Source organism: Anguilla anguilla, chromosome 4, assembly GCF_013347855.1.
Source record: "Anguilla anguilla isolate fAngAng1 chromosome 4, fAngAng1.pri, whole genome shotgun sequence".
In the NCBI taxonomy this organism is placed as follows: domain Eukaryota; kingdom Metazoa; phylum Chordata; class Actinopteri; order Anguilliformes; family Anguillidae; genus Anguilla; species Anguilla anguilla.
In genome coordinates this window covers 4,671,797-4,685,913 of record NC_049204.1, presented here as the reverse complement: position 1 = coordinate 4,685,913, position 14,117 = coordinate 4,671,797, and the positions used below count along the sequence as shown (strand labels likewise).

At 49.7% G+C, this 14,117-nt stretch overlaps 1 protein-coding gene across 1 annotated transcript in view; it reads right to left on the bottom strand.

The window, feature by feature from the left end:
- Window positions 1–14,117, bottom strand: part of dlg1 (discs, large homolog 1 (Drosophila)) — a 78,797-nt gene that overhangs the window by 33,502 nt on the left and 31,178 nt on the right. Inside the window, 3 exon segments of the mRNA XM_035416126.1 lie at window positions 6,390–6,492; window positions 7,717–7,873; window positions 13,161–13,287. Of these exon segments, the coding sequence (XP_035272017.1) occupies window positions 6,390–6,492; window positions 7,717–7,873; window positions 13,161–13,287 (387 nt within the window).

Sequence of the window (14,117 nt, the reverse complement as noted above, 5' to 3'; positions counted from 1 at the left end):
ATCCTGCCCTTTACTCATCAGGGGCAAAGCCAGAGCCAGCGAATCCGGGCACCTGCGGAACAGGAAGCTCCCCGCGGAACAGGAAGCGCTGGAGCACCCGACGCGCTCGCGGCTCCTCATTATTCCGGCACATTCCGCCTCTGACACGTTCTCTCCGCGGCCCGGAGTTAACGCGCTGTCAGAGCCGGGTGGCACGCTGGGGGGGGGGGGGGAGGATGAGGCTGTTTTTAAAACCCGAGAACCGCACTCGCTCTGTGACAGACTGTGCGGACGAGACTGTTCACTGTCAGGACAGCTGTCTGGGACACGCTGGAGTTTGGGTACGGAGTGAGGTAAAGCAGGCTGAGAATGAGCTGCTTAAACAGCCATGAGAGGCATACACTCAGGAGAGCACACCTGTCCCAGGGGAGCACACCTCCTCCAGGTGAGCACCCCCCGCCCCCCCCAAGGGGAGCACACCTCCTCCAGGTGAGCACCCCCCCGCCCCCCCAAGGGGAGCACCCCTGTCCAGTAATTTCATAAAGCCTCTCCAGCACACCAGGTGGGTGTTCCTGCACAGAAGGCCTGAAAGGGGAAGTACTGCGTCGTACACACAAGCCTGTCCCTGTAGCAGTGCACTTCACGAGCGCGTGTAGCGCGGGCTAATCGCTAACAGAAATGGTCGGGACGGGGGCGGGACGTGTGTGGGACGGGGGCGGGATGTGGGCGGGACGCAGGGGCCCACGGGAGGCCGTGGTCCTGTCCAAACCCAGCCGCGGAGCACAGATGCTCCGGAGGGCCCGGGATGGGGGGGGGGGGGGGGGTGCGAGGGCGGAGAGGTGGGGGCGAGTGTTGCTGCCACATGCTCATGACGTGGGTGGACGGGGGGCATGCTCTGTTTTGGCGGCGGTGGCGGAAGAGCGCGTGGCGAGATCGTGAGGGGCGGCGAGCTAAATCGGGCGCTTCCCCCCACCGAGCCCCCGTCCCGCCCCCAACCCGTACGGCGCAAACGCGGTCCGAGCGCTGGAGCTCGGCCCGGCCTCGGCACGGGGCTTTCATTTCACCCCCCTCCCCCCTGCCCCCCCCCCCCCCCCCCCCCCCCCCCCCCAACGCCTTCCGCCAGACACGCCTCCATCTCCAGACCCGCTAGTGCTGCGCTCTCACTGTGGAGCATCGCTGAATCACCCGCCATTTGTAATTAAACAGACAAAAAAAAGAAAAGAATCAGGGAACACAGCCGCGGCACACGCTCCCCGGCGAGAGGGGGGAGAGGTGCGAACGTCACCTTGACGACGAGGTGCTCTTTGCCATTGGACCCCGCGGTGACCGGGGAAACGGGCCGGTGTGAGTCACGGCCGTCATGACGGACGGCTGAGTCACGCACCTGCCTGCCGTGCACCTGCCCAGTCTGTCGCCACAACGCCACGGCAACAACGTCATGGCAACAGCGTCTGGGGCTAAATGCAAGAAATGACGGATACAGGAAGTGACCTCACAGAGTACGGATCCACCCAATGTCACATTAGCAACGTCCAGGGGTGAAACAAGTGGGGGGTGTTTTGTGACTGTGACATTTATTTGAGCGCGTTTTAAAAATTCAGCAGTACTCCACCGCGCCGCGGCCCACCTGACGCTCAAACACTGCAAAGTGCTGATTCCATAGGCCGTATAAAAACAGGCCGTTTCGCGCAGACAGAAGGCTTCCCAGAGTTCCTCAGCAAAACGGCCTTCCCTGCGAGCGCTGAAGAATGGGGCTAGCGTCAGGCCGCCGGATTCCACCCCGTCGCCATGGCTCCTGAACCGGCCTATCGCAACGTCACCAAACCGTGGCTCCGCCCCGTCGCCATGGCTCCAGAACCGGCCTATCGCAACGTCACCAAACCGTGGCTCCGCCCCATCGCCATGGCTCCAGAACCGGCCTATCGCAACGTCACCAAACCGTGGCTCCGCCCCGTCGCCATGGCTCCAGAACCGGCCTATCGCAACGTCACCAAACCGTGGCTCCGCCCCATCGCCATGGCTCCAGAACCGGCCTATCGCATCGTCACCAAACCGCAGCTCCGCCCCATCGCCATGGCTCCAGAACCGGCCTATAGCATCGTCACCAAACCACGGCTCCGCCCCATCGCCATGGCTCCAGAACCGGCCTATAGCATCGTCACCAAACCGCGGCTCCGCCCCATCGCCACGGCTCCAGAACCGGCCTATCGCATCGTCACCAAACCGCGGCTCCGCCCCATCGCCATGGCTCCAGAACCGGCCTATCGCATCGTCACCAAACCGCGGCTCCGCCCCATCGCCATGGCTCCAGAACCGGCCTATAGCATCGTCACCTAACCGCGGCTCCGCCCCGTCGCCATGGCTCCAGAACCGGCCTATCGCATCGTCACCAAACCGCAGCTCCGCCCCATCGCCATGGCTCCAGAACCGGCCTATCGCATCGTCCCCAAACCGCGGCTCCGCCCTCCAAACTGCCAAACGGCACACGGAAGTTTCCAGAAACGCAAACAAAACCAAAAAAAAAAACCAATCAGCTTCGTTTTTAGTTTCTCATCATCACAGCACCCCATGCATGAAATAACTTTTTGAATGCCTGAAATACAAAAACAGTCATTATTCCAGATACATCCCATCTACCCAGACAGTTTCTCCGGATGCTGTTTGTTTGTTACTTTTGATTATTTCACAGGAAGGCTCACCCACCACTTTTCCACCTTCACTGATTGAAAATCAGTCCCTCAGAATTTAAATTATAAGTCTGCCCGTCAACATAACCGACGGAAAGGCAACAGAAACAGACCATCTCTATCACCATGTGTGGTAATGTTACGAGAAGGAAAACGGCCCAAATAATTCCTTAAATTTTTATGGCCTTTCAATCTAAAATGGCGTTCATTTATTTAGCTTGCGATCACAGGTCATTTTTCTGAAAAACTGGAAAGATGAATTTCCTTCAGCACCAGCAGCCTCACCCAAGAAAACGTATCGAAGCTGAGAAGTTGAGCTGCACATGAGCAGTCTTCCTCTGACTCATCTGTGCGACACCCCAGCGGGGGGGGGGGGGGGGGGGCGATTAAAAAAAAAAAAAAAACCAGCAGCTGACATCACACGCTTTCCGAGCAGACCACACGCCTGTCAGTACCCTCCCAAATCGACAAGGCAGGCCGCGATGAGCATCGCAGCGTGAGCGCGATCGAGCCTGAGCAAGCTGAGAAATTAAAAGAGGAGAGGCATTAAGAAATCACTACTGAGACTCGGCAAAACGGTGCAGCTGGCCCTACGGGAAGAAATCTCCGCTCCGTGGAACTGAGATTCCCCCGGAACGTTCTAGGCACGCAGGGGATTCGATTCCTCGGGCACCGAACTCCGGGGGGGTGAAGTATTTATAGGAGAAAGCCGCTAATCGACTCTGCGGTCAGATGAATAACTAAACGGGCCCGGTTGCAGCTAACGCAACACTCACGCAGGCTGCTGGCCTTAAGTTAGCCCCGCAGAGCATCAGCCGCATGCAGAGAGGCTGTGGAGGGGAGCTAGCAGGACAATTAAGTAACTGGGGGGTGAACTAGACGGGCTTAAGATGTACTTTAATCAGCGGGGGGGTGTCGGCCTTCGCAATTCAGACTCAAGCAAAAGCCTGACTCATCGTAATTCAAGGAGCGTAACATAAAGACAATTAAATTAGAATGAAATTAAACTAAACAGTTGATGAGGTTGCATTCGGAAACAACGAGAGCCTCCCTGATGACACAGCACTCTGTGGAGACCCGGGACAGACAGAAACGCCAGTCTAGGCAAGCGATTCACTGAAATACTGACAGTCTAGGCAAGCGATTCACTGAAATACTGACAGTCTAGGCAAGCGATTCACTGAAATAGCGACAGTAAAGGAAAGTGATTCACTGAAATACTGACAGTCTAGGCAAGCGATTCACTGAAATACTGACAGTCTAGGCAAGTGATTCACTGAAATATCGACAGTCAAGGAAAGCGATTCACTGAAATACTGACAGTCAAGGCAAGCGATTCACTGAAATACTGACAGTAGAGAAAAGCGATTCACTGAAATAGCGACAGTCTAGGCAAGCGATTCACTGAAATACTGACAGTCTAGGCAAGCGACTCACTGAAATAGCGACTGTAAAGGAAAGCGATTCACTGAAATACTGACAGTAGAGAAAAGCGATTCACTGAAATAGCGACAGTAAAGGAAAGTGATTCACTGAAATAGCGACAGTAAAGGAAAGCGATTCACTGAAATAGCGACAGTAAAGGAAAGCGATTCACTGAAATACTGACAGTAAAGGAAAGCGATTCACTGAAATACTGACAGTAAAGGAAAGCGATTCACTGAAATACTGACAGTAAAGGAAAGCGATTCACTGAAATACTGACAGTCAAGGAAAGCGATTCACTGAAATACTGACAGTAAAGGAAAGCGATTCACTGAAATACTGACAGTCAAGGCAAGCGATTCACTGAAATACTGACAGTAGAGAAAAGCGATTCACTGAAATAGCGACAGTAAAGGAAAGTGATTCACTGAAATAGCGACAGTAAAGGAAAGCGATTCACTGAAATAGCGACAGTAAAGGAAAGCGATTCACTGAAATAGCGACAGTAAAGGAAAGCGATTCACTGAAATACTGACAGTAAAGGAAAGCGATTCACTGAAATACTGACAGTAAAGGAAAGCGATTCACTGAAATACTGACAGTAAAGGAAAGCGATTCACTGAAATACTGACAGTAAAGGAAAGCGATTCACTGAAATACTGACAGTCAAGGAAAGCGATTCACTGAAATACTGACAGTAAAGGAAAGCGATTCACTGAAATACTGACAGTCTAGGCAAGCGATTCACTGAAATAGCGACAGTCAAGGAAAGCGATTCACTGAAATACTGACAGTCAAGGCAAGCGATTCACTGAAATACTGACAGTAAAGGAAAGCGATTCACTGAAATACTGACAGTAAAGGAAAGCGATTCACTGAAATACTGACAGTCAAGGAAAGCGATTCACTGAAATACTGACAGTAAAGGAAAGCGATTCACTGAAATACTGACAGTCTAGGCAAGCGATTCACTGAAATAGCGACAGTCAAGGAAAGCGATTCACTGAAATAGCGACAGTAAAGGAAAGCGATTCACTGAAATACTGACAGTCTAGGCAAGCGGTTCACTGAAATAGCGACGGCCTGCTTCCAAACCCTCAGCTCAGCAGATGAATAACTGACGGCAGGAAGCCCCGCCCTCGTACGGGACAGCGGACAGGAAGAGGCGATCGATACGCAGACGCCAGCGAAGCACGATTCCTCTGCCTCCATGTCCACTCCATGCAAGTCACAGGTATGAGAGACAGGGCTGAGGAACACGTTCTTCTCATCCAAGACACTATCAGTTCATCTGTCCTTCCATCCATCCATCCATTTTTCAAACCGCTTATTCCTGGTCAGGGTCAGTTGGGGGGGGGGGGGGGGGGGGGTGCTGAAGCAAATCCCAGCATGCAGTGGACAGAAGTGCGCCCTGGACAAGCCACAAATTCACTGCAGGGCCCACACACCATTCACTCATACAGTCACTCCCCAAGGACAGTCCAGAGTCTCCAGTCAGCCCTAACTGCATGTCTCTGGACTGTGGGAGTGCTTAAACTTTTAAATTTTTTTTCTCCTGGCGGGGATATTGGGGGAAAACGCGCTCCCAGGATTCTGTGCCCATACGGCTTCGCTGGACCCGCCATTCCCGCTGCTCCTGCTCTGCACTACATCCCTGGCTTCCGCTGTTGCCATGACACCAGATAAATAAATGAATCGCCCCCGTGCAAAGTTGCACAAGGTCACCGCAGCAGTGAAAAAGACTACACTGGGAGCATACGAGTTCAGGGAGCACTCAGGAAACGCATTCATGTACGCATTCAGGGAACAGTGTGTGTTCAGGGAACAGCTCGTACATGTTCAGGGAACAGCTCGTACATGTTCAGAGAACAGCTCGTAAATGTTCAGGGAACAGCTCATACATGTTCAGGGAACAGCTCGTACATGTTCAGAGAACAGCTTGTACATGTTCAGGGAACAGCTCGTACATGTTCAGGGAACAGCTCATACATGTTCAGGGAACAGGGTGTACATGTTCAGGGAGCAGCGTGTGCGTGTTCAGGGAACAGCTCGTACATGTTCAGAGAACAGCTTATACATGTTCAGGGAACAGCTTGTACATGTTCAGGGAACAGCTTGTACATGTTCAGGGAACAGCTCGTACATGTTCAGAGAACAGCTTATACATGTTCAGGGAACAGCTCGTACATGTTCAGGGAACAGCTCATACATGTTCAGGGAACAGGGTGTACATGTTCAGGGAGCAGCGTGTGCGTGTTCAGGGAGACCTGCACTGTGTGAAAGGGAAGCACCACTCACCCTCGGGCCGGTACTGGGCCACGATGGTGACGGTCTGCCCGGCGTTCTTCAGCGCCGCCGCCGCCTGCTCGTGCGTGGCACAGCGCAGGTCCACCCCGTTCACCTGCAACACGGGTACAGAGTCAGACACGCACACCTGCATCATACACCTGTACCACACACACCTGCATCATACACCTGTACCACACACACCTGCACCACACACCCACACCTCACACACCTGCAACACAGGTACAGAGTCAGACACGCACACCTGTACCACACACACCTGCACCACACACCCACACCTCACACACCTGCAACACAGGAACAGCGTCAGACACGCCCCACACCGTACAGCTGCATCATACACCTGTACCACACACACCTGCACCACACACCCACACCTCACACACCTGCAACACGGGTACAGAGTCAGACACGCACACCTGCATCATACACCTGTACCACACACACCTGCACCACACACCCACACCTCACACACCTGCAACACAGGTACAGAGTCAGACACGCACACCTGTACCACACACCCACACCTCACACACCTGCAACACAGGTACAGCGTCAGACACGCCCCACACCGTACAGCTGCATCATACACCTGTACCACACACCCACACCTCACACATCTGCAACACAGGTATGGAGTCAGAGTCTTATTTTACCATTATAATTTAACAAGCACTTCATTTCATTTGACATCCTAGCCAAAAATGCACCAACAATTATTGAGTGGACTTCAGATTATTTGATGTGGTTGTGATATTGAGTATATGGGTGGCATATAGTGTCTTTGGCAGAGTATCTGTGTAGAATATTGAATTTTTGGTGAGGTGGTGGTAGCTCTTAGTTGAGTATCTGTGCAGCATATTGAATCTTTGGCGAGATGTGTGGTGGTTCTTAGATGAGTATCTGTGCAGCATATTGAATCTTTGGCGAGGTGGTGGTAGCCCGTAGTTGAATATCTGTGCGGTGTACTGAATCTTTGGCAAGGTGGCGGTAGCTCTTGGTTGAGTATCTGTGCAGCATATTGAATCTTTGGCGAGGTGGCGGTGGCACTTAGTTGAGTATCTGTGCGGTGTACTGAATATTTGGCGGGCAGTGGTAGCTCTTGGTTAAGTATCTGTGCAGTGTATTGAATCTTTGGCGAGGTGGCGGTGGCACTTAGTTGAGTATCTGTGCAGTGTATTGGATCTTTGGCGAGGTGGCGGTGGCACTTAGTTGAGTATCTGTGCAGTGTATTGGATCTTTGGCGAGGTGGCGGTGGCACTTAGTTGAGTATCTGTGCAGTGTATTGGATCTTTGGCGAGGTGGTGGTGGCCCTTACAGACACGATGCGGTCTCCTTTCCTCAGCTCCCCGCACAGATCCGCTGGGCCTCCCGCCAGGATGAAGGAGATGAAGATGCCCTCTCCATCTTCTCCGCCCACAATGTTGAAGCCCAGCCCCGTGCAGCCTCGATGCAGGACCACCTTCCTGGGCTCCCTGCAAAAGTCACGTGACAAGGGACACTGTCAGCTCACCAGCAGTCACATGACACAGAACACAGTCAGCTCACTAGCAGTCACATGACACAGAACACAGTCAGCTCACTAGCAGTCACATGACACAGGTGCACTGTCAGCTCAACAATTATTCAAGGTAAGAGGCTCATATTTTCATTATGCATCAGGTACTGCCTGTCAAAATAAAAATCCATTAGACTATGTCCAAAAACTAATAAACAGGGAGAGCAACAATAAACACCCTTATTCAAACATACTATATATCAACGCTAAAATTAATTCCTAGGAAAAGACACACTGAGCTAAACCAATCAGAACTTTTGAGTCATGCCCTGATGCATTTTAAATACATGGACATAACTCGCCCCCCTGTGGACAGCACAGAAACTGCAACAACTGAAACGGAGGAAAACATTTCAGTGTGCACGGCTCTTGTGAGTGGGGAATGTTTAACATGTGAATTGTAAATTCATGACACGTGCCAAAAAAACAAAACAAATATAGACATCTCTTTTCCGTGATGGCTCTGGATAATATCCCCTAGTCAGAGATAGTCAACAGAATGACGCATGACGCTAATGTGCACACTGGCAGTTCACGTTACGGTCGCTAGGGGGCAGCGCAGGACAGCTATGGTTTTCCAGCAACACGGGAAATCTGTTGACGGGCATTCGATGTACAGCAGCGCTCAACCGATACAATAAAAATGCGCAACACCCGCCACGGAGCGCGTGGGTGTTGGAGAACAGCCAACACGACATTAATTAAATTGAACATAACATCACAACTTCGGGGGACCTTAACACGTTCACTATACGCAGCTAAAATTACCCCTAGCATACGCAGTTAAAGCAAACCAGGGATTCACCGTAACTGTATTTACTGCAGTGATCGTGTAAACACGTGTCAGCTGGTCCAGCAAATTTTGCATCCTGATGAAGGTGCGTGCCACAAGAAAAAAAAAAACGTCGCATCGAAGGACGTGAAAGGGCTAGATTTTGAAGCTCACCAGATTTATATATGCTGACGTTCAACACTCTTATCTCATGTTCTTATTTCTAGTCATGTGCACGTCCCTTCACAAAACCATCTTTAAAAAAACAAAACAATGTGACGTATTTGGTGACACTGCGGTTCCGACGTAACGCAAGACCATTCATTAAAGTGGATTTAGAATCGTAAAGCGCTTGCAAATGTGCGCCACTCCGTAGTGCCTGCAGACTCCCACTCCCCTCCACACAGAATACTCTCAGGTGTACTCTATGCGGGGACACATCGCCATCTGCCCTCGTGTTTACACTAGAATGTATTACGCGAGCATAATGCAGCCCACGACTAGCAGGTCTTACAATATATCTTTTTTTTTCAAATCCATTCGATTCTGTCTGAAGCGCGACTAACCCAGGTCCCCGAGTCGGCGGGGGCACTGCACGCGCCGCAGCACGAGTTCAATGCAGAGACATCCTTTGACTCCACGGACGCCGCTGGCGGTCGGTAAACAGGCGAAAGGCAACGCTGTCGGACTCGGAGCGCAATTAAAATGGACGAGGACACGAGAAATCCATTTCGCCGCATTAGCGGGGACGGTGGCGCGAGCCGCCACTGCTGCATGTTAAACAGCGGGCTTTTACAATGATGCCACTCAGCCCCCCCAGAAATCTTTACCGAATGTTTGGAAGTCAATTAAGCCATGACATTTCCCCTGTCCCCTCTGAAACCATTCCAGCGCCCCCAGCAGCGCGGGAAAGGAGACATTAATTAATCTACAGATTGAAAAAGGAAGACCACGCGCTTATCCAGCCACAGCGCAAACAGGGATTGAATAAGATCACTCAGTTTCACAGGCTTTTATCGCTCGCGCTATGGAAGCGCTAACGTGGCTGTGCAGCATTCTATAGGTCGCATACATACTCCGAATCCTGCCTGTGCAAGTTGTTTCTACAAAAATAACAATAGAATACAAACAAACAAACAATAAATAAATAAATAAATAAATAAATAAATAAAATTTAAAAACAAGCAGTCCAGAGGTTCGACTGGACACAGGGGCATGCTACAAATCATAAGGGTTAACACATTATTATTATTACTATTAGTATTACATTATCAGTTTAAAACCAACTTGGACGGAGCACATTCTGATATAGTAGGAAATGCCACAATGTGTGAACCAATATAAACTATAACATAGTTGAGTTGAATTAAAAAAATAAATAAAACAAAACCCACATTGACACACCTGAGGAGACAGCCAAAAGTCCCCTGAAACATGAAGTAAATAGTCAGTGTCAGGCCTACGCTAGGCTCAGTAAGACTCATTGGGCCACGCTTACTGGGCCACCCTGCATATTCTCAAACAGCAGTGTGTGTGGGGCCTCTCTCAGGCTGTTGTAGTTTTCAGGTCACTGATCCCCGTTAAAAGCCACTTCAAAAGAGTCCATTAGTCTCCAGAATCAGAGCACTGCTTCAATCTGGCCCAAAAAGCCAAATGGAAAATGTTGAGGGATGAGAGAGTGATAGTATGTGTGTGTGCGTGTGTCTGTGAGAGAGAGAGAGAGAGAGAGAGAGTCAATGTGTGTGTGTCTCAGTGCGAGAGTGAGAGCATGTGTGTGAGTGTGTGTGTGTGTGTGTGTGTGTGTGTGAGAGTCAATATGTGTGTGTGTGTGTGTCAATGTGTGTATGTGTGTGAGTGAGTGAGAGTGAGATAATGTGTATTCCAGGGGAATCACCACAGAATCATAATGACTATAAGCACTCAAGCAATAGATGTGTTCAATAGATCATCAATTCTAACACAGTTCTTCAGTGGATACCATCATGCCATAAACACTCTGCATCCGCATATCATTTGAGATGAAGATTATCACAATTCAAATAGAATAAGTAACTGATTGACTGACTATACAAATGCCATATCGCCAGAATCTCTGGAACAGAACTTCATTTCCCAGCACCCTCCTGGGCCCTTAGGCGGGCTCTCGCACACTGTCACTCAAAGTGGCAGAGATTTCAGGATAACAGCCAGTACAAGGCTACAGGCAAAACTCAGCATTTCTATCCTCTTTCTCTCTCAGTTTGCATATCCACTTTGCTCTAGAACACTCCCAAAATAATTTAAAATGGTTATAACCGATAGAGTCAAGAGCATTTTGATATTGAAAAGCTGTATTTATGCTCAAAATAACGGCCATGGAGAATCCAGTTCACTGATGATGGTGACTTAAGCCACAGGCCTTATTACACAACATGATTAACAACCTGTGAAAGCTGAGCTGTAAAGAGGTCCATTCATGATAAAAATGATGATGATGATGATGACGATGGGGATGGAAATGTCACTGCAGGTGCCCTTCATCAGGGTGATTTGCATTGATCCACAGGAGGATCTTTTCTGGAACGTCCCCTGATGTCTCCCAGGTTATTGGGGAAACTGAAATGGATGTGCGGAGTGAGCTGAATTCTGCTGCCGCAGCAGTCTGAGAGGATTTGGCCAGGACGGACGCTCTACATACGAACAGCACTCCGTCTGTTGGCAGGCCCAGTGCCTGACGTAGTGTCTGACCTTGTCTCGGCACCGCTACAGGTACTAACAGCTTTACCGACAGGTAAGCAGTTTAGTCATCGGACGCAAAATCGTACAACAGTTTACATTTTGTGAATTTGAGCGGATGTTATTATCCAGAGTGACTTAAAGATTACATTTTTACTTTTTTATTTATTTATTTTTTTTCAACTAAATCCGTTGGGATATTTACTGAAGCGATTCGGGTTAAACACTGTGCCCAAGGACCTGCGTCCCCGGCTGGGATTCAAGCCTGCAACCTCTGAGATACAAGCCCTGTTTCCTATCCTGCAGTCCAGTAGTAGCATACACAAGTATGTTACTGAGGGGTTCCCAAACTAGCATTTCGGAACAAGGGAGGGGTCCCCAAGGGGACTCAAATATAAACATATTCCTCCCCTTTTAGAAACCTGTGCTTCTCTCCATTTGATAACAAATCTAAAGAATATTTTGACTTCCTCAGAATATGTTTTACACATTCGTATCAACACTGATCACTGTAATCATGAATGCCCACACAGACCCATAAATGTAAACAATTCTAGGTTTCTATGCTAGATAGTCGCAGCATTTGAGCCCAAAGTGGGTGTTTGGGAAAGGATAACGAGTTTCCCCTCAGTGACAGAGTGATGATTTTAGGGGCCCTAGAGAGCAGATTGGAGCCCAGATGTGTCACCCTATCAGACCGGGTGACTGGAACTCCACAGGCTGATCTACAGTAATGATATCTGCGGAAAGATGAAGCTCTGCTTCCTGCGGCCATTTCAAGACACATCTGCACTTCCCGCACGTCGCTGGACCATGTAAGGGATCGGTCAGAGAATTATCCCTGACGTGATTTACAAGCCTGTGAGTTTTGTACGTCGAGGAGATTCTGTGGGTGAAATAACCGCCTCACACATGTGTGCACGCCAGGGCCAAATGTGCCACTCGTTTTTACAACACCATAACATCCTGGCACAAAATGCAAGGTCACAGCAAAACAAACAAAAAAACAGGGAAAAAGCCCAAAGGAATAGCTAAGTATGCAGAGAAAACTTGGATAACCTTGGGTGACAGATGACTGCACGGTCACCTGGGAGTTTGGCGAGTGAATCTGAACCCAGAAAGACTTAAGAGGGCTGCCTCCTCAGGAGGATAAGCACTATAAATCTTTAATAACTTTATCTGTCCGTTTCAGCACCGTGAAAGGGGAGGCTCGGGGGAATACCCCGAAAACCTTGGGAGGGAGAGAGGATGGGGGGGGGGAGAGAGAGAGAGAGAGAGAGAGAGAGAAGGGAAACAGGAGAGAGGACAGAGGCACAGAGAGAAAGAGAGAGAAGAGTAAGAGACAGAGGATCTATAGAGAGAGAGGGAACAGGGGAAAGAACAGAGGCACAGAAAGAAAGAGAGAGAGAGAGAGAGAGGACAGAGGGAGACAGAACTGCAGCCCACTCCCCAGTGCAAAGGATGATGGGACAACTTTACCTGCACTCAAGGTCTTACAAGCTCCAATGTATTAAAAAAAAGAAAATAAATGTAAACTAGAGTATCTTGAACAAAGCCTGCTTCGAATATCATGCATAGAGCATCTTGCACGAAGCCTACACACAGTACCTTTACAAAAAACAGCGGTCATTACCACGGCACTGGGAGGAAGAGTCTGAACTGCAGAGAAATCTTAAAAAGGCGAACCCGGGTTCTGCCGCAGTGGGCGGGGTCTCACCTTGTGATGTCATCGTCTCCCAGCAGGGGCTTGGAGACGGGGGAGTAGCGTCCGGGGGCGACGGGCGCTATCGGCTGACCCAGGAAGCTGGGCGGGGTGATATGGTTCTCCAGGTGCTGGGAGTACGCTGGAAGACAAAAGAAGACACGGGTTCGACGTTTGGCACCGGCTGGAAAAGGTTAATGAAAAACACAACAGCACTTAATAAGGCGGTGTGTAGGTAATATCACTAAAGAATCTAATATGAAAAGTGTGTATATGCAGTAAGGCCTGGTAGACTCAAGCCAAATTATATCATATTACATTCGCAATCAAAATACAGTTATTCAATGGATACCTTTTCCCCAAATCCCAATTTTGGATTCACACACAAAAAAAAAAGTTTCAACAATCTTCAACAGTACATGCTGTAACTAAAAAAGATATTAAAATAAATGAGTACGACTTGAAATTCAAATTATGTCACACAGTATCGCATAACCGATGACATAATGAGCACCGCAGTTCATACGCATCTATTAGATATGACACGGCTCACTGAGATTAGCAACCGTGCGGTGAATTGCCTTCTCTGGTCCACCGCCAAATGGGAAATAAATTGCCTTCATACATGTGACATTGTTCAATAGGGGTCCGATCTTTTCCGAACCACGTGATCTGGATAATATTATTATTTTTATTTCTTTCCGAAGGAAGGGGCAGTGTTTCGCGAGGATCACAGGCACTCGCGCGGTTTTTAACCTCGTATGCGCGTGTCGGCTCGGAACACTTAACGAAATTGCCTCGCGTTCGTTCGGGCGCTTCATCAGCTGAGTGCGCGAGCCAGAACACGCAGCCGTTGTTATTACACACAGTGCGCTCACGACGCAGCCTGGATTAGCCGGCAGCGCTGACCGCGAGCTCCCGGTCGCTGATTGAATTTCGCTTTGTCCTTGACGCCTATAGATCCCCCGATGA